Source organism: Gouania willdenowi, chromosome 12 (genome assembly GCF_900634775.1).
Source record: "Gouania willdenowi chromosome 12, fGouWil2.1, whole genome shotgun sequence".
Lineage (NCBI taxonomy): Eukaryota > Metazoa > Chordata > Actinopteri > Blenniiformes > Gobiesocidae > Gouania > Gouania willdenowi.
The window spans coordinates 31,339,519-31,360,810 of NC_041055.1; the positions used below are offsets into that span (position 1 = coordinate 31,339,519).

General features: G+C 35.9%; 1 protein-coding gene across 15 annotated transcripts in view; it reads right to left on the reverse strand.

The window, feature by feature from the left end:
• fcho2 (FCH and mu domain containing endocytic adaptor 2) overlaps positions 1–21,292 on the reverse strand; it is a 64,517-nt gene that overhangs the window by 5,296 nt on the left and 37,929 nt on the right. For 3 of the 15 annotated variants that reach the window (XM_028462392.1, XM_028462391.1, XM_028462389.1), the window contains exons 9-25: positions 18,579–18,623; positions 18,419–18,488; positions 17,706–17,730; positions 17,359–17,415; positions 16,196–16,253; positions 15,915–16,090; positions 12,625–12,649; positions 11,343–11,381; positions 10,146–10,185; positions 9,973–10,058; positions 7,901–7,987; positions 6,481–6,933; positions 6,007–6,122; positions 4,933–5,065; positions 4,732–4,827; positions 2,762–2,821; positions 2,206–2,317 (exon numbers count right to left, since the gene is read on the reverse strand). In XM_028462392.1, the coding sequence (XP_028318193.1) occupies positions 2,206–2,317; positions 2,762–2,821; positions 4,732–4,827; positions 4,933–5,065; positions 6,007–6,122; positions 6,481–6,933; positions 7,901–7,987; positions 9,973–10,058; positions 10,146–10,185; positions 11,343–11,381; positions 12,625–12,649; positions 15,915–16,090; positions 16,196–16,253; positions 17,359–17,415; positions 17,706–17,730; positions 18,419–18,488; positions 18,579–18,623 (1,678 nt within the window). Of the gene's footprint in view, positions 1–2,205; positions 2,318–2,353; positions 2,488–2,761; positions 2,822–4,731; positions 4,828–4,932; positions 5,066–6,006; positions 6,123–6,480; positions 6,934–7,900; positions 7,988–9,972; positions 10,059–10,145; positions 10,186–11,342; positions 11,382–12,624; positions 12,650–15,914; positions 16,091–16,195; positions 16,254–17,358; positions 17,416–17,705; positions 17,731–18,418; positions 18,489–18,578; positions 18,624–21,292 lie in introns of those variants that run through there. The other 12 variants (XM_028462394.1, XM_028462397.1, XM_028462395.1 and 9 more) reach the window with 10 other exon arrangements.

Genomic DNA, 21,292 nt, shown 5'->3' on the forward strand with positions numbered 1-21,292 from the left:
CAAATGGAAACGTCTGCAAAGTGTCTTTAAAGTCCTTAAAGTGATAACAGTGGTGATGATGGGTAAAAAGAAAACATAAAAATAAATATAATCTCACTAAATGTTTGTATTTCAATTTTATTCTCATAAAATTTCCACTTTATTCTCAAGATTATTTTGACACTTTAATTTAGTTTTTTTTTTTTTTTTTAAATGTTAATTACTAAATTACTCCTGTTATTTATTCTAATATTCAAACTGAGCACATATATACTAACTTACTACACATTTTGTATCTTTTTATGCATTTAAACCTTTTTAACGTGACGTAAAAACACCTAAATATTCTAACTGCATTTCTTTTAGTTAAAAAACGTTTAAATGCATAAAAAGATACCAAATATGTAGTAACTTAGTATATACTGTATGTGCTCACTTTGATTATTATTATATAAAAAATATGAAAGTTTAACAAGTAACTTATCCACACATCAACACGCACACACACACACACAAACACACACACACACAATCCTAATGTTTAGAAAAACGACGAATCATTGTGTAAATGATCAACTATTTCAGATGTAGATGTCTCAATCCCTCCAAATACACAAATTCAATAAAATTCCAGAATATTTGCACGAACAGATTTCCCCATATGTACATCAATTTTTGCCAAATCCTGCCATTTTTTAACAAAATATGCCCAAATTCAATAAAAAAAGGTCACAAAATCAAGGAGATTTAAGTGAACCTCCTGCAGAGGCTGAAATCTGTCACTCATTGTTTGTAAATTATTGGTTTCTTACATAGTTTATATATCATTTATGCGGAAGTACAAACTTGGGCACAAAAATGTTGAAATTGCTCGTTTTTCCAGCTAAAATCTGTGGCCCATTCGAGATCAAACTGGTCCGTATTTGGGCCCCTGACCTAAAATGAGTCTGACACCCACGCTCTAAATGAGGAGCACGTTTTTAGACACTGCTACTTATTTGGCTAAAATGCTTGTTTCATATTTTAATGTATAATTATATTAACTTAATTCATTAATAGTTTTTGTGCAGATTATTTAAGAAACAATGATTAGAATGTTGACTTTCATAGAATAACATAATAATAGTAGTAAAATTAAAAGAATCTAAAAATATATTTCTTTAGCAAATAGTTTGTATGTAAAAAAAAACAAACATTTGTACTGGTGAACCAGTGATTATTTGTCTGTTATTACATTTTGTTTTGTTTCATTTCATTTTATAAAATCTTTATCCAATACAATATTTTGTTGCATTTTAATTTTGTTTTATTTATTTATTTTATTTCTATTTCATTTTTGGTTTAGTTTTATTTAAATTTTGAATTTATAATTATTTTATTATTACATTTTATTTAATTTAATTTCATGTTACACAATTTTTATCCAATACAATCGTTTTGTTGTATTTTATTTTTGTTTTTTAATTTGTGTTTTTATTTCATTTTATATTTCATTTTATTTAAAAAATATTAATAACAATTTCATTTAATTTTACACAATTTTTACCCAATACAATCTTTGTGTTGTATTTTATTTTTGTTTTATCTAGTTTTGTTTTTGTTTTTCTTAAATTTTTGTTTGATTTAATTTGTGTTTTATATTTAATTTTATTTAAAAATAATAATTATTATTTTGTTTTACAAAATTTTTATCTAATACAATCTTTTATCGTTTTGTCTGTGTGTGATAATATCAGGATGCAGCATTCTCACTTGCATTCTAACTGTATATGTACGTAAATGTTTGTTTAGTTGAAACAGCGATGGAAGGTGTGTGTGTGTGTGTGCATGCGTGCGTGTGCGCGTGTGTGTGTGCGTGTGTGTGTGCCTCTTGCTTCTGAAAATGTTCCATTTGCTAATCCTTGCAAAAACAAGCCTTCTGCACAGCCGCAATTTAGCAGCAGTTAACCAATAAAAGAGTGTATGTTTTCACTGCCCCAGACCATAATCTGCCCCATGTAGGTTATCCACTCTGAAAGAATGGTGTCACACTAACTAAACATTCCACACGGGCAGAGCCAGAGGCAGCTAAACCTGCCAAAGACACGCTGCGTGAGAGTTCCCTGCAGCACAAAACTGCTTTTAAACTTCCACTGTACCATGTGTGTGTGTGTTTAAACTTGTAATAGGTGTGCGTGCAGGTCCACTTGGAGCCCTTCGAGCAGCAGGAGGTCATGTGAGACTCACTTAGCGGGATCAGCTCCTTTGAAGTAAGCATTAACTGATTCTGTAAAGGCCACGGCAATGGGCAAAGCATCCTGGGATGCCAGGGTCACAGGGCTGGGGCCGCGGGACGTCCCTGAGAACCAGAGAGAGAGAGAGAGTTAGCCGTGTGAGTGTGTGTGTGTGTGTGTGTGTGTGTTGACTCAGCTGCAGCTCAGGCCTCAGCGACGCTCCAAAAAACGTCATCATGCAAAGAAGTCGTTATTATAGAAAAGGTTGCATTTCACGAGGTGAGTCATTCAAACACTGCAAATCAAACAGATTCAGGTTTTCTCTGCTGCTGCTGCGGCTTTGAAGAGAATTATTAACTGTTAGCTTTTCAAAAGGAGCCTCAGGCAGGATATTAAACACACACAAAAGGCACAACAATCAAAGAGTTCACAGCGTTTCTGTCAAAACGTAGCGTATATGTTAGGGCTGGATGCTGACAGAATTACTGAAAACAGTCCATTTAAAATAGACTGGTATTAGTCGAGAGCAAACACAGGGGCGGGGCCTCAGTTATGGACGCCGGGCGTACCTGCGGGGGTCTCACAGCGCTTCTCAAACGTAGGCAGCTTGGCTATAAACACATCGTCCTCTTTAATACGCCATGAGGAGAAAAAGAAGGAGACAAACCCAGAGGACACACGTGACGAGGTGAAGATGATGAAGACATGGGCGTAAAATACGATAAACTAATTTAACTCCCCCCCCCCCCCAAAAAAAATATATATATATTGGTCCAAACCTTAATTCCAAAACATTTTTTTTTTAAATGTCCTACGTTGATGTGTTTAATGACAAAATACGTGCCACACCCCTTTCCAGTTGCACACTTGGTAGCTTCCATCGCCCCACATGAAACGTTCGGCCCCACATGAAACGTTCGGCCCCCCCTCCCTCGTTCATCCTCACTCAGTCGCAGGTGCATGGAGGGGTGAAAAGTTTCAGCTCAAATTAAGAGATCGTCAAAATTTTAAGTTATTGGAAGAAAAATGCACCAGAATTCAAGAAATTTGAAGCATTTTGATAAAACTTTGCTGTGGGAGGACCCCCAGACCCCCCAGAGGCGATTCATTCTCAACCCCCCCAAATATTCAAACAAACGTTAGGCCGTTGGTTGAAGAAGATGATGATGAAGATGACGAAAACAATAGTGCTACAATAACAAAGGTCTCACAAACTGTTTGAGACACAAAAAAAGGTGAATTCAACTGTGAAATAAGAAGCACGAGTTCCTCACGTTATTTATTTGTTGGGGGTTTGCATGTTCTCTTTGAACAGGTTTTTAAAATTATTCCTTTGATTTCCCACCAGCCTTCAAAAACATGCACTATATTTTTAGATTAGATTTGTAATCATATTATTGTTGATTTAATGTTTTTACTGTTAAATGTTTTCTCTGGCACTTTTTAAATCATGTAAAACACATTAAATTGCAACAAAAGCCACAACACAACAGCGAAATCTGATTTTTAACGTGCTTGGATCAGGCCAAGTGTGGTATCACCGGAAAGGTCTGGTTCTCCCGAGTCCGAATATGTACTAGGTTTTTGCGTAGAGTCTGAATAGCGCCCGCTAGAGCCAAAACGCACAATTTTTGGGCCAAGTGTGGCATCAGTCCGAATATGTGCTTGGTTTTTGAACAGAATCTGAAATGGGCCCCCTGGAGGCTTCTGAAGCCAGGAGATGAGGCGTGGGGGCTCTCCACTGATTGGCTCTGGTGTGCACGCAACTGTAGTGGCTTCGGTGGACAATTCTAAAGCATTTATGAAATAATTTCTTAACGGTATCATTGCAGTCCAAACAAATCCGACGATACACACCTTTGAACCAAGCAGCAGCCATGTTGAAAATCTCAGGTGAGTCTGATTCTGATACGTAGAGATATTTGATTCACAGACAGACAGAGATTCCTTGCTTTTATAAAGAGATGTGCTATTTATTGCCTAAAGCGTGCAAACAACTGAGGCTGACATACTACAAATGTCAAATTTCCGTGTGTGTCTCCAGGATCTCTGTGTGAAGTTGTTCTCAGCACACACAGGGGGACAGACTTCACCTGCTCAGTAGCTGATGCTCTTCCACAGAGTGTTAAAATGAGCTCCTTTAATTCCAGTTTTCACACGTTCAAAAAGCACATCTTTGTATTTGCTCTACTTCAGATGTGTTAAATGCTGATTTTCATCTTGGAAAAATGTCTTTTCTTGTTTGACCTCAGTGGGCGGAGCCTCCAACAAGTTAATGATAATCAAATTCAGCCGACGGATTTATTACCTGTTCATTTTGTCATACAACCAAATGTGAACTCAAATTTATACCTGTTTTTAAACAAGTTGAATAATGAGGGCTATTGTGGGTTCACACGCAGACTTTGATGAACATTAAACATTCATTTCTACTCACATTTTTTACGAGACACTGTTTGGTAAAAAAAAAATCAAGATTCTTTCACGTTGACAAATAATACATATTGTGTGAGAAGGTGAGAGGAGTTGAAGAACTCACTGAGGAGAAAGAGAGGAGAGAGGGAGAGCAGCTCTAGCTCTGGGGAGGAAAGGGGAGGAGCCAAGGTGAGCTCAGCTCCTGGAAGGTGAGGAGAGGCTGAAGGAAGTAGAATCAGGTGCAGAGACAAAGACCAGGACAAGGGGTGTGAAAGGAGGTCGGGGAGGAACTAGACTGGATAATTAAAGAGGGGAGTTCTCCTACCGACTGTGGGGGTGTTGGCAGCACTGAACGATGCGTTCGAGGACAGCGACGAGGAGCTCTCAGCCCGGGCCAGGGGGGCAGTGGGAGGAGGGGGGCTAGAGTTGGAGGATTTGGGAGGACTGAATGACCGAGCCTGAGGAAACGAGACGAAGTCAATGACTCGGAGTCAATTTAACCTTTTGGAAGGTTTTCAATGTTCACACAGTTTTTCCACCAAATGTTTCTCTAGATTTGTAACATATTCTTCATTAATTCAGTCAGGAAGTCGTTAAAATAGAAAACATTCTAAATTACAAGGACTTAAAGGGATCCTCCACTGTTTTTACAAGTTTGGCCTAAAATCTATCTTTGAAATATCCTTATTAGTAGATCTATGTCTAGATCTGTCTAACAAAACACATTATTATTATGAACCATGTTTATTTAATTGCCTTTTAAAAATGGGACTACTTTACAGTTTCAGAGCCTGTGCTCCTCCATCTTGAAATCATGTGAAGAAGAACTCTCCTAAGGGACCTTTACTCTCCCTTAAACAGTGCGCTGATACGCTCTGGTGGCTGAAGTTAGCGAGGAATCACAGACTGTTGAAGGACTCCAACCCAAAAGGACTTCTATCCTCAGGGATTGTGTCTTCAATAGTCTGTGATTTACTCGCTAACTTCAGCCACCAGAGCGTATCAGCACACTGTTTAAGTGAAAGTAAAGGTCCCATAGGAAAGCTCTTCTACTCTGCTTCATTGTTTTTATCCTTTTCCTGTTAACAAAAGAGGTTTACATCGACATCTTTAACTTTTTCTGATTATTTAGATGAACCAAAAGCAGCACAAGCTGGTATTTTGACAGAAAAAGCTGCTAAATTATCTAAAAAAATTGTTCCTTACTGTTTTTAACCGTTTTTTTTCTGTACGGTGATCATGGGTACCTTGAAAGGCACCTTTAAATACAGTTTTCATGAGATTATTATTATTAAAAAGCTGCTCAATGATCTAAAATTCAGGCTGAATGTTTCACTTTAATAGAAAACAATGGGATGTTTACAGGCAGTGGGGCTGTAATTTTAATTTAATTACTCACAATTTCATTGATTCCTGTGAGTTTTCCAGTTGGCAGTTTAGGTCTGGATGAAGGTCGCGGAGGAGGAACAAGAGCCGCAGGAGCCAGAGGTGTTGTTGGTCGGTTCGGCAGTGGCACTACGGAGAAATTACAGGAATGTTTAATCCAGGTAACAAGAACTCTTGTGTCATAAAAGTGCAAGAATTCAATGTTTTCATGGTACAGCCTTCATGCATATATGGAAACAACCAAAATAAGGAATAAATACAAACTTTTAAGACCAAAAACACACAAAAGGAAACTCAATGTCAAATATGTAGAAACCCAGGCAGTGTCAGTTTGTAATGAAATACTGCACGAAAAGCAAAAAACATCCAACTTAAGACATTTCCACGTGCAACAGAAACCGAAAAAACACAAAATATAACAAAACAAACCAAAACTCCAAACCTCAGGCAAAACACACGTCTTTAAAATCAGTTCACGCGCTGTTACCATTAGATATTTTGTTTGATGAAACACCAGAGAAGTTATCAGCATTACAGAGGCCTGCGTCCTGTTTGCAGTTAGCGTCTGCAGAGTCGGACAGGAAGCGGCTGCACCTGCCGGGCGTCGTCTGCGTCCTCTGGAGGTCCTTCAGCGTCGATCCCGCCGTCTGACGCCGAGGCAACACAAAGTTATCGCTGAACGCGATCCACTGGCTCTGAGACCACGACACCGAGGAGAAGGCGTCGGTGACGGCGTCGTTTTGGACGGGGGGGTCAATGGGCTCTGAGGCCTGGGGGATAGGAGCGCTCTGGGCCCTCACAGGTGTAGGTTTGAGGGCCTGGAAAGGGTTCTCAGGTGAATCCCAAGGGGAGGACGTAGAGGAGGAGAAAGAGGAGGCATCTTTGGAGTGTTGGCACTCTGCCAGAGGAGGAGCGCGATCTGGATGTGGCGCCGACTCAGCTGAGGGGGAGGGGTCGTGATCGGTACAGGTGGCAGATGACAAATGCAGAGCAAAGTCAAATTTAAGACATTTTTTATGGTATTTGAATCCTTTTAGAAGCAACAGAACATGAGACGAGTTTATCTCCTCCTGACTTTAAGTCCACAAACATAATAAGATAAATCATAACGGTGATTATGATTATGTCAACAAATGCAGCATCTTTCAGTCAAAATCCTCTGTCCTTTGGTCGTAGCAACATAATAACAATGAATTACAGGAACAATGAATAAACATAACTTGACAGTAGCCAGAGCAACAACACAATTACATCCACTTCACAGCAAATGACGATTAAAAAAAAAAAAAAAAAAATTCAATATCTAGCAAAAGAGATCTTCTACAGTCCAGAGTTAAACATAAACAACAAAAGATGGGAGAATATATAGTTCAACAAGATTTCACAATATTTAAACCTGACAAGATGTATCGTAGAAGGTCTATCTATTGAGTTCATAACAAGAGTTAATGTGAAATAAAAGCATTTATATAAAACTATTTTTAGTCTTATTTTGTGTGTTTTTTTTTTTTTTTTTCAATTTCTGTGGTTTTAAAAATCCCATTTCCACCATTTTTGGTCACAGTTTGAACCCGTTTTATTTCTGATTAAAACCAGGATTTCCATCTTTAAGATGACTATAATAATAATAAACGTTCCTGGATAACAGATGATATTATTCAGATGAATAAATAAATGTGGTTATCACAGATTCATAGAACAATGGACCATCATTTTACTGACTTTATGGATGGACCCCAAAAATATCTCCCTTTATTCCCCCTCATAGATGGTCCTGTCTCCACATGACTGTTCTTCAATGTTCATGAACAGTCTGAAAAGGTTGAGAACCACTGCTCTAGCTTATCGTCCCACCCCTAGTTCTTAACTTTTAAACGACCCTAAAACAGCTAATGTGTCCATTTTACCTGAAGACTCGAGCGGAACGCCGTCTGAGTCATTCATCAAAAAAGATGGAGATGATGAAGACATTGATAAGAAGACAGAGTCAAGGTCTGACAAAAGTAGGAAAACAAAATCAAACCAAGACAATAGCAAAGAAGGAGAAAAACAGCAACAAAATGTAAAATAAAATACAAACAATCGAGGAAAATGGGTGAGTATTGTGTATTAATACACATTTTCCATGTCGTTGTGTTGATTAAGTGCTAATGCTGCCCCCACTGTACTCAGAGAGCATTAACAGACTTAATTCCCATCAGCATAGCCTAATCAGGGCACTTTTTGATGCTCTTTTGACTTCTAAGCCGAGACCTTTGACAGTAACGAGACTTTGTTTGACAACATACGTGCCATAGGGCTTTATATCTGACCCGCTGACCTCCACAAGGTGCCAATTAACTGTGGATTACGCTTAACCTATGGGCAATGGGTCAGCGCTAGTGTCACTTTGTTTAAACGCCGGTGTCGTGCGTTTAAAGCCAAGAACAAAACAATTAATTCATATGTATTTAAAAAAAATGACACAAGTAAAAAGGGTTTTTAATGTAAACGTGACATAAAAATAAACAGTTTTTAAAGTGAAAAAGAGGGGAAAAATGTTTATTCATTTTAAAGTAGCTTTAAAGTCAAATTTGAAAAAAAGAAGAAAAAATAATAATCATAAAACTGATTGTTAAAATTAGAGGAAAAAACACTTTGAATCAAGTTAATCTTTTTTTTAAAAACAAAAAAACAAAGTTGAAAATCCATCTTTTTGTTAATTTGCTAAAGTTCAAAGACGTTTGGTAAACCATAAACAAAGCTACTCTTTATTGGTCACTGTTAATGCTAATGCTAATGCTAACACACTACAGTATGAAATAAGGTTACGCTCAAATTATTGTTTGTGCAAATGCAAATATTAGTGCACATTTAGTGGATTTACACGTAATTGTAAACATGTATTTAATCTACAGATTAATTTAGAAATTTCAAACTTGCACAGCAGTTTTTAAACTTTTAAACTTGTCACATTTTTATCCATGGGAGAAAAATCAACAAATGCAACTTTGACTGTCAATTGCAAATTTGAAAAGTTGTATGAAATGTGCATGTACGATTTATTAAGCATGCAAGAAAATAATTTGACAGTAACAATATTCCACTGAATGAAGCATAATGACCACTGCTAATGCTAATGCTAAAGCTGACACTGGTTGGTTCAGGGCCAGGGGTGTCAAACTCCTTTTAGTTCATGGGTCAAATATAAAACAGTTTATCTTACCACAGATTTTAGGTGGAAAAATGTAATCATTATTGTGCCATAATTTACACTTCCACGCATAAATAAATGAAATATATATGACACTGATAATATAAAAGCAATAAATAACAGATCTCAGTCTCTGCAGGATCTTCACTTTCAATTTGTTTGATTTTCTGACCAATTTTTTTGTAATTTGAGGAAAGTTTGTGGAATAATTTGAAGAAAACTGCAGGATTTTGGAAAAATGTAGAGTTCTTTTAACAATTTGAGATTAAAAATGACTGTAATGTGAAATAAGCATAGAGGAAATGTGAGCCCTGCTAATATTGTGAAGATTCATTAAATTTGTGTATTAATTAGTTGGTCATTTACACAATAATTCATGGTTTCTCTGACTTTTTTTGACTTCCTGCTGCGGGCCGAATTTGATGCTCTAAAGGGCCGGATTTGGGCCCCGGGCCCTGAGTTTGACACTGGTAGTGTAGGAAGAATGTATTGCGACTCACAGGCTAATAACTTATCAGTTTGTTATTCTTATTAAGCACAAATAGGGTTTACAGCAGTTTCTCACTGGATACCAATGCTAATGCTAATGCTAATGCTAGCCAATGGCTTGGTAAGCCTGATTAGAGGCAGTCGTTTAGTGGCTCTATTGTGGCTCTATTGTTATTTTTACAAAGTGTGTTACATTATTTATCTCAATGAATGTTCACATTATAACGAGAAAATAAAGCGATATAAAAGTAAATCACGTGTGCAGCATTAAACTAAACACTGTACTTTGAACGTTACCTGCTGATGTCGACACAGACGAGGAAGAACCAACGGCCAGATTAGGACTGAACGGGTCCAGAGACAGGAGGTCATTGTTGGTCAGTCTGACAAAATAATATTAGAAATTAAGGTTATTATAGATTATTACAGAGGAAAGACCAATTTAAAGGTGTTTGTAAGCGATGACTCACTCGTATGATGTTGGCACTCTGGGTTTTCCAAGTTCATCAGCTGCAGTGAGTGAAAAACAAACCAAAATTCAGACTTACATGGATATAAAATTACTCTAAATAGTATGAAACAAACAGCCACCCCAAAAACAAAAGGAATATACCCTCATTCATGTTTTTCTGATTCTGATTTTGATTAAAAATAGTGGAAATAATCATCCACCACTGCAGGGTTTACAAAATAAAATAAAATCTATATTTACAGTAAGATTTGGTCCAGATTGTTTTTAGTTTTTTTTAAAACAATTATTTCCAGATTATAAAGCAAATTCTGCATCTTACTGAAATATAGCAAAGGTACGGTGTAGATTTTAGGACATCCTCAGGCTTCAAAATAAAAGTCACCAGACACGTCTTCAAGCCATAAAACACGAAATGGTGTTTTATTTTGAAGGAACCAGAACTGTACAGGGTGAAGTAAGTTGAAAAGCCATTCTGTCCTTGAATTTTTCCAAAAGTTAAGACATATGAACGTATTGTTTGATTAATAAATGCATAGTAAAATAATGGTTATAATAATAATAATAATAATAATAATAATATATTTTAATAAAAGCCTTTTTCTAGAAACTCAAAGACACTTTACAGGTTAAAACAACAACAGCAAATACAGTGATGAAAACAAAGAAATATTAATCAGAAAAAAGAAAGAATATTAGTAAAAAAAAAAAAAAAAGTTGATATGTCTTAACCTTTCAAAATAAATAGAAAATATCAGCTCTCGTATCAGAAGCAGCACATATTGATGACGTTATGCCTATTTCTGGTTTCTTCAGAATAAAATGTTGTGTTTTATGGCCTGAAGCCATTGAGTCTGATAACTTTTATTTTGAAGCCTGAGGCCATTTGTCCTAAAATCTACACCGTACATAGGGGTTAATAATACATAAGTTTGTTTTTAATACAATGATAATTAGCACAGGTTTTTAAAAGTCTGTCTGAAGTGTTACTGAACCCTGATGAGATCCAGATAAGCAAGCATTTAAAGCACAAGAGGGCGTAAGAAGATAAAACCAAGAGGGCCCGAAACATAAACCCTTTCAAAATAAAGTATGCAGCAGTCAGTGAAGTTAGCTGGATTCAGCTGGCTTCCAAACCATAAAGTGGATTGTATCAGATGGTTGAGGGTAAAGCAGCGCTGTATAAAAATATACTTACCAGAGCCCTTAGACCAGTGGGTTGGAACTCCTGAGAACCCTGAGCGTATGTAGAGTATATACACCTATCAGCGCCTAGCACAGCTTTAGCTTAGCTACACAAATGTGTCATATACAAAATACATTGAATATCAAATCTATATTTTGTGCGACCCTAGTCTAGTATTATGGAAATGCACAAAATGACACTTAAAAACACAAAAAATGATGTAAAAAGACCCAAAGCAACAGCAAAAATACGTAAAACGGCTCCAAGAAACATATAAAATGATGATGAAATGCAGAAAAAGATCACAAAAACACACAAAATCACTCTAGCTACAAATACACACAAAAATAAGAAAGAAAATATACAAATAAACACAGAAAATACACAAGATTATGTAAAAAGACCCAAAAATGATAAACGAATGAAAAAAAGGACCACAAACATACACAAAATTAATGTGAATAAAAACATACACAAAAATAAGAAGCAAAATATACAAAATGATGTAAAAAGACCCAAAACAGCAAAAATACGTAAAAGGACTTCAAAAGAACACACAGAATGCAAAAAAAGACCAAAAACATACACAAAATGACTAAAAACTCAAGATGACTAACACTACACACTAAAAAAAATGTACAAACTACACAAAAATACACAAATTGACAGAAAATACACAATATGACATGTTTTTCTGTCATTTTCTCTGTCTTTGTTTTCATTCTGTGTGTTTTTATTACTATTTTGTGTGTTTTTCTTTCATTTCTTGATTTTTTGTTGTTAATTTGGGCATTTCTGGAGTCATTTTTGTGTATTTTTCTGTCTTTCTTTGGAGTCATTTTGTCTATGTGTTCATTTACTTTCTGTACTTTTGCTGATTGTTTCTTCAAACTGCTTGACTCACAACATTTGGAGGATTTAATTTCTTAGTATTTCACACGCTTTTAAGAAAACACAAACAGAACAGAATATCTAAGACCACACAAGTTGGAAAAATAAACCTCTTATCGTTAAATTCATCTTATCCTATTTGTAATATTTAAGGGAAAACATTTATTACGGAGTTCATTATTTACTTTTACTTTGGAGGTGTTGCTTTTGGCCGGCTCTAGATATTCCTTTTTTTTTTTTAAAAAAAGACAAACTCTTTAAAAACAACAGCAGACAAGAAAAATGTAGTTGAGAACTTGAGCAGCTGAACAACTCGACTCCCCCTTAAAACACACACACACACACACATACACACACACACACACAACGGATCCAAAAGGTCAGAAAATAAAACAACACTCACTGGACTGGTTCCTCCGCATCTGTCCCTGAAAATAAAAACACACATGAATTAATCACACGTGCATACGACCCACCAGACATTTTTAACATGGAGTTGCCAGAATGCTTTGTTTACTTTATTACGCAATTCTTTAAGATGGATGAAAAAGGAGTTTGTGATCCCTATGAGCGTAATTCATCATTTTAAGGGTTACTGATTCTCTCTGGGGAATTTTTTCAACATGTGGAAGCTCAAGTTATGACTTTACGCATGAATCCACGACACTTGAATAACTTTCTACCATTTTTAAACGCTTCAAAGTGTTGAAAAGTGGTGTTGTTTTCTGAAGGTTTGAACAGTAAATCACTGGTACATACCAGACATTTAAGCTAGGGTGAAGAATCCAGCAGAGCTAAACTGTATCTAAACTCACACAACGATCAGAGAGTGTGACCCCAACACGTCCCCAAACTTCACCCCCCACCCCCACCCTCGACATAAATCTGCCATGACCTGCTGCGTAGCGCAAGATATGTGGGGTCGACTACCGAGGGCCACTGAGCAGAGAAGAAGAGTTCGGCAGACTGTCGGCAAAGCTTGGAAAAGAAAAAGAAAAAGAAGAAAAAAGAAGAAAAAAAAAGAAAAAAAAAGAAGAAGAAAAAGAAAAAGTCACACACACACACACACACACACAATCACTATTTCAACTACACAAACTGCATTTACAGATAAAATGCGAGAAAGAATGTTGCGTCATGAAATTGTCTCACAGAGAAAACAATAAAAAATGTAATTAAACAAAATGTTAAAAATAAATTAAAACCAAGTAAAACTAAGTAAAATAAAACAAAAAAATAATATAAAACAAAAACAAAACTAAATAAAATAAAACAAAAAGATTGTATGGGATAAAAATCATATAAAATAAGTAAGTACATTTTATTTCTATAGTGCTTTTCACAGATAAAATCACAAAGTGCTGTACAGGCAAAAATGAAACTAAAACAACAGCAGCAACATCACAAAAGGTTAATAAAACACAAGATAGTTAAAAACAACAGTAGGAACATCATAAAAAGATCATAACAATTTTAATCAATCAGGTTATTCCAGAGTCTTGGTGCTACCGCCTGGAACGCCAGGTCACCCCGGGTTTAAAATGAGTTTTTGGGATCATGAGGAGACCTTGGCCTGATGACCGAAGGGTGGGCTCTGAAGTGTAGGGACACAACAAGTCAGTGATGTATTGAGGGGCCGGACCACACATCACACAGGAAGTAAGGATTTTAAACTCAATACAAAAAAAAACTGGGAGCCAATGTTTGTTAAGAGTCGACTTGTTAAAATAGGTGAAAACCAAATTACAGTAATCAATGCGAGACGAGATCAACGTGTGTATGATTATTTTGAGATCTGATCTGAACAACAGATTCCTCACTTTGGAGATATTTCTCAGATGATAAAAACTGTTTTAATAAAATAAAACACACCAAACGTGTCTTGGGCATCAAAATTGTGCCTCACGCGTGTAGGTGGACGCTTGTGCTCATTGAATACAGACGCTTGTCACCAGCGTCGAAGATGCTCGGGACGTGCGTCGAGGGGAGGGGCTTCTCTGTTGCCGGTGGTGTTCATACAATGGATGATATCATGGTGATCAGTTACGTCATAATTCACCCAGTGACTGTGAAGTGGTGGAACATTATTGTGTTGAGAAGGCGGTGTCTCCGGTCGGATGTATTTTGGTGTGACTCAGTGTGTGCGCTGTGATGTCAGAGCGCTATAGAGAAGTGTGGTTGAATAGAGAATAAAGTTTGGAGTTCCTTGCTGAACACGCCCCCTCCGACCCCCGTTCATCAGCTCTACATCATCCAGAGAGTGGCTTGGCTTTATTTCTGGATTCAACAGAGCTGTGCTCGGACGAGAGTCGCTTTCAGCGCTACTTCCTTCTCTCCCTGATTGGTCGACGCCGCGATATCCCCCAAAAGTTCAACAATCCCAACTCCAGCGTCGGCCGCGCTGGAGGATACACGTCAAAAGCGTCAGCCTGCAAAAAGCTTCAAAACGCAGCACACAGGAGGCGCGGGAAGCGCAGCGGGACCTCCGACGCTCCCTAGAAGCACGTCCATCATGTATTGTGAATGTACACCTGCTGTTTTTGACGCTTTCGACGCGTATATACTGGCAAAAAATTAGTAATTCTTGCCCAAAAATTAGTATTTCTTGGCAACCAATTAGTATAATATAATAGATGTAATAAGTACATGACATGTGATTAATGTAAAGTTTGTCTAAGAAGGTGAACAAGAAGCTTGTTTTAATAGAAATACAAAGAATATCAAAGAAATCCTAAATACTTTACAGTTTTATGGTTGTTCAAGGAACATACAGTAAATCACAGTGCGAGGAGTGAAACCGAAGAACGTTCTTGAAAAGTAAATATGTAACTTAACTCATTTACAATTCAAAGGTGGAAAAAAAATGGTAAGAAATCAGAGCAACAACAACAACAACAACATCGTGCGTAATGGGGCTTTAAAGTTTAATGATGGCAGTTATTTTCACACAGCAGCAGAGAGTGATTCATAATAAAAAGATGAATGAGAGAGAGAGAGAGAGAGAGAGAGAGAGAGAGAGAGAGAGAGAGAGAGAGAGAGAGAGAGAGAGAGAACGTTTGAAAATAGTTCTAAAAAAAATCAGAAATAAAATTGGTTAAAAGTGAGAAAAAACGGTGGAAAAGGTGGTAAAATGGAATTTTCAAAACCATAGAAATTGGTCAAAAGTGGCAAATTAAAGTGGACAAAAACACACAGAAAAAGTGGTTAAAAAAGGTTTAAATATTGGAACAATTACTGAGATTTTAAACTGGCAAATAATGGGCATGACTAATAATGAATGTGGTTAAATTGGCTAAAAATCATCATGAAATATGGTAAAAAGAGGTTAAAAGTGACAATAATGGGTCAACATATGTGACATTAGGTGGAAAAGTGGTGAAAAGGGTTTATAAGTGTTGAACATGTCTGGAAAGTGGAAAAAATGAGAGTAATTAATTAAATGCATTAAAAGAAGCCAAAACATGGCAAGAAAAAGTGATGAAAATAGATTAAAATATGGACAGTTTGATGAAGTTGCAGAAAAAGGGTAAAAATAAGCAAAAATTGGCTTAAATTGTTGAGAAAATATTCTTAGTTTCTTAGTTGTGTGTCTGACTGGTGAGCTCTGAGACATGGTGATGTCACCATCTAGTGGTTCACACACACAGAAATCTGTTGTGTGTGTGTGTGTGTGTGCGTGCGTGTGTGTCGTACCGAGGTGGAGGGCGACAGGATGATGTTCTCGATGGAGGCTTTGAGCTCGTCGATGTTGGCTCTGTGAGGGTGGGTGCCGTTGTTGGGCTGAACCGGTTTGATCTGGACGTGGAACTTCCTGGGTGCGTCCTCGTCCTCTGAGTCGCTGGACGAGTAGAAGGAGTTTTCTTTGGCATGTGGGCACCAGAGTTAAGGAGGAAAATATAATAATAATAATAATAATAATAACCACAGGCCTAAAGTAATCACAGTTTCTAACAAACATGACAGATAAAGGATATCATTTTCATTCACTTCTGGTCTGATACAGAAACCTTCAGCATCCACTTGTGGAACATTCTGAAAAATAAACACAGGGATAGAAAACATTTAGGTTTTATTCATGCCAAGGTGTTCAATAACAGTAAAAATACAACCCTACAAATATACACAAAAATGAGAAAAAGAATATACAAAACAACACAAAAATACACAAAATGACTAAATAAATACACATGTTTTACACAAAACGGCAACAAAAACAGACAAACCTAGGGGTGTTTATTGCCATGAATCTGACAATATGATACACAATTTGCACCGATACTAAACGATAATATATACATTGTGATACATCACAATATAAAAATCGTATCAATAACAGCTAACATATGTAAAATGACTCCAAAAGAAAAATGATCACAAAATGGACTAAAGCTCCACAAAAATACATACAAGACTACAAATATACACAAAAATAAGATTAAATATATACAAAACCAAACAAAAAATTCACAAAATGATTAAATAAATACACGTTTTACACAAAACGGTAACAAAAAGACAAAATTAGGGGTGTTTATTTATTGCCATGAATCTGACGATATGATTCACATTTTGCATGTCACAATACGATACATCCCACGATATATCACAATATCAATAAAATTTAACTTTTACAGTACAAGATGTTATGAAATACAATTTATTCCATTTTCTTTTTTACTTGTGAGAACAAGTAAATGGGAACTAACTGTAATATCAAAAACAAGTGGTATGTTTATCAAACTGTCAAATTACATTAAAAAAAAAAACTAACTTTAGTTTCTACAACCGATTCTGATTCTATTACGTTCTTAAATTAATCTATTAAAGTATCCAGAATGTTTTATGAAAATAAAGTGTTATCAACTTCCAGCTAAAATGTATTGAGGAGTGGTAGTTTAACAAGGTCTGATGGTGCGTTCACTGACACCTAGTGACTGGGAGTTTACGTGCTATGCTAATGTTAGCACAATTAAAACCCTTTTCTCATTAAATAAAAAATGTGATTAAATAAAATGGATTTAGAATTTTTTTTTGGATCGAGACGACAATCACATGGTGAAATATTGCAATATATCGCCGAACCTATTTTTTCCTACACCTTAAGTGTGTGTGTGTGTGTGTGTGTGTGTTTGCTTACAGCGTTCTGGATGTCTATGGAGCCGTAGTATCCAGGGGGGGCACCGTTGGCAGTGTTCTACAGAGAGATAATAATGAATGAATGAATGAATGAATGAGCCAAACACAGCACACGAGGCGTTTTCACCTCCTACTCTTCAGATTTCATTCAACTATTTATTTTTAAACATGTAAAAACAAAAACAATACATATAAAATAAATGTCACGACACACAAAGCAAGAAGATTTCAATACAACACTTACACGTTCAAAACATGAGTAAAAAGAAGTCTGACTTATTTAATCCTACCCCTCTTATAACCAGTTCAAAAAGAAGACAACATGAACTTTCTGGAATTAATACTTACAGCAGTTTCTACTTCTGTTGACTCCCTGAAAAAGAATTAGAATTTAAATTATTTTATTTTCAGGTAACACATTTAACAAAATAAACTAAACGAATACGTATTTGGCAATTTAAAAAAAAAATAAAACAGCAAAAATGACAACCTGCATCTGGATTTGTTAACAAGTTTATTCTAATTAAATTGAAAGTAATACTGCAGTAAAAAAAAAAACAGAACCCTGACCTTGACCTTAAATATATTGGGTGATGGTCAAGGTCACACATTGAAAGCAAATGTTGTTCAATGGTACCAGTCTGAGCACCGTATCTGAATTTATGGCCAGATTAGAGGGAATTTTTTTTGTGACGTAATGAACTTTGACCCCTACCGATCTTTTTACTGGTGGGTCGTACAGCTTTGGTCCAACTAAATAAAATACTTCACTTGTGATGGGCTTTTCAGAAATGTAAGCATCAAACTTGTACGATAAATATTTGAAGAGATATGAAAAATTTCAGTTTATGACACTTGACACAACCTTGACCTTGGGTGTCAAAAAATGTTAACTGCACATCCTTGACATTACCCCTGTGAGATGACATACCAGTCATTAGTGCTGTATTAATAGTCGAGGAGGAGTTCCTGTATAAATATATGAACTCCAACGAGAACAATGTCTTTGGCATTTTTCGATTGCCAAATACAAAAAAGTAAGTAAAACAATTTTGATTTACGTGGAGTCCGTGTCCTTGTCTTTCCTTCTCCCAGGAATAGTGAATGGTTTTCTCTTTCTGGGTTTGATGCCTGAGCCAATAATAAACACACAGGAACCTCTCTTAGAACGGTAGGTGTATTATTAGGTTAGATGTATTAAACATAGAGTAAGGGTCTTACCTTCAGCTACAGTCGCTACATTGCACTCCTCAAACTCAATGGGCCCTAATGAGAGCAACAACATTCATTATTTAGGTTCATTTGGCAGAGAAAGGGTCAATGACCCACTGCTGCCAATGTGCATCACGCAATAATCACACACACACACACACGCCGCACGAACACACAGCAACATGCAGTGTGTGCAAACAGAGGCTGGGGGGGTCCCAAGGGGCACATGGGGTCAATAACAGTGTCAACCGTGTGTCTGGTGGCCGTCATAGAGACGTGACGGACGCTAACGTTGATGTACGTGGATTCAAATGATCAGAACTCAGTTTGAACGCAGAAGAGGATTAAGTTTTTACAGAAAGAGAGAAGAGACACCTGAGAATAAAGCTGGCAATGCAACACACACACATGTACACATACACACACACACGTACACGCACACACACACGTACACAGACACGTACACTTACACGTACACGTACACGTACACACGTACACGTACGCATACACGAACACGTACACACACACAAACACATACACGTACACACACACGCACATACACGCATACACACACACACACACACGTACACAGACACGTACATACACGCACACTAAACCTGTTAGAAAAAAGGTAAACAAGTGCAAGAATAAGAGAAAAGAAATGGTAAACATCCAGTCTGCAGGAAAAGCTCATATTCATTTCTTTGGACTTATTTAACAATTGGAAAACAAACAAACAACAAGAATACAGTAACACAATAAAATAAAATAAAATAAAGTGAAGTAAAAAAAATAAATACTTTTAAAAATAAATAAAAAATCAAGTAATAAAAAATTAATACAAATAAAATAAAATAAAGAATAAATAAACAAACAAACAAACAAATAAATAAATGAAAAGAAAAGCTGGTTTAAAATCAATAATCTGGATTTATTTAGACATTTAACAAATGGGGAGAAAAAACAACAAAAATACAATAAAAGAAAATAAAAAAGTATAATAAATAAATAAATACAAATTAAAATAAAGAAAAAAATATAAAATACAATAAAATGAATTTAACAAAACAAATAATAGATATAAATAAAAATAAAAAAGTAAAATAAATAAAAAGATAAAGTCATTAAAAAAGAATAAAAAAATACATTCAAAAATAAATAGAATACAAGAAACGCTCTGGTTTCAGGCAGTTTCATTTCTCTGGACATATTAAACAATTGCGAAATAAAAACAACAAGAATACAATAAAAGAAAAATAAATACAATTATTTAAATTTAAAAAACAGAATAAAAAGTAATATAAATACAAAGAATACAAGATAAGCTTGTGTTTCAGGCAATTTCATATAGATTTATTTGGACATATTAAACAATTGGAGAAAAACTAAACAAAAACAGTAATACAATACATTAAAAATAAAATAATGTAAAAATAAATAATTATAATAATAATAATACATTAAAAAAAAATACAAGAAAAACTTGTGTTTCCAGCAGTTTCATATAGATTTCTTTGGACATATTAAACGATTGAAAAAAAAAAAAAAAAAAAAAGAATAATACAATAAAAAAAGAAAAATAATACAATACATGTCTTTGGAAACATTAAACAACTATAAAAACACTCAAAGCTCTGGCCTGAACGTCACGCTTCAAAAGCTCCTCCAGAAACATTAGAGGAGGGGTTTTCAGAAGGGGGGGTCACACAAACACACACACAGACACACACACGCAGCCTAAAAGCTGATGGAAACCAAGGGCAAGACATGCAATGTGAGCATGTGTCAATCAGGCAAATCCTGAGGATTCACTCTGAGCTGATGAAGAGGATGATGAAGAGGAGACCACTCCTCTTCATCAGCTCACAGAAGCCTTCAGGGTATCATCCACGGGGGCTTTATTTTATCAATAAATGTGTTAAAGCTGGGATGGATTAAGCAAATTAGTCATTTCAACATTATTGAGCCATAGTTTGCACTTCTACGTGTACATAAAATACAAAATATGCAAGAAACGGACAATATCTAAGCAATAAGTGACACATATCAGTCCTAACAGGAGCTAAACTTTACATTTCCTAGATTTTGTGACCAATTTCTATTTAATTACAGGAAATATCATGTAATAATTTGAGGGAAATTGAAGGATTATGTAAGAATTTTGAGTGCAATCATGAGATAGAAGCACTGGGAAAACTGTGATCACCTGCAAATGTTAAGTTTCATTCACACAATGATTTATGTTTTCTCTGTCATTTTTTACTTTCTCCTGAAGGCTGAACTGGATGCTCCGAAGGGCCGGATTTGGCCCCTGGGCCATGAATTGACACATGTACCATAGAGGGTCACTTTGTAATGGTGACTGACAGGATGTCCATAATTATGATTGCTACACTGTAATTGTCTGCTTGCTTGATCACTGTTTATTACCCGTTTTTCCCCTAATTAAGGTAAATTTATTCAATCTTATCTTATCACACACACACACACACACACACACACACACACACACACACAAATGTATTTCTTAGTATTTCACACGCTTTTACAGAAAAAGAACAGAATAATTAAGAACACACAAGTTGTAAAATAAACAGTTAATCATTAAATTCATCTTATCCTATTTGTAATATTTAAAGGAAAACATTTATTACATAGTCCATTAGTTACTTTTACTTTGGAGGTGTTGCTTTTAGCAGGCTCTAAATCTTGTGTTAAACTCA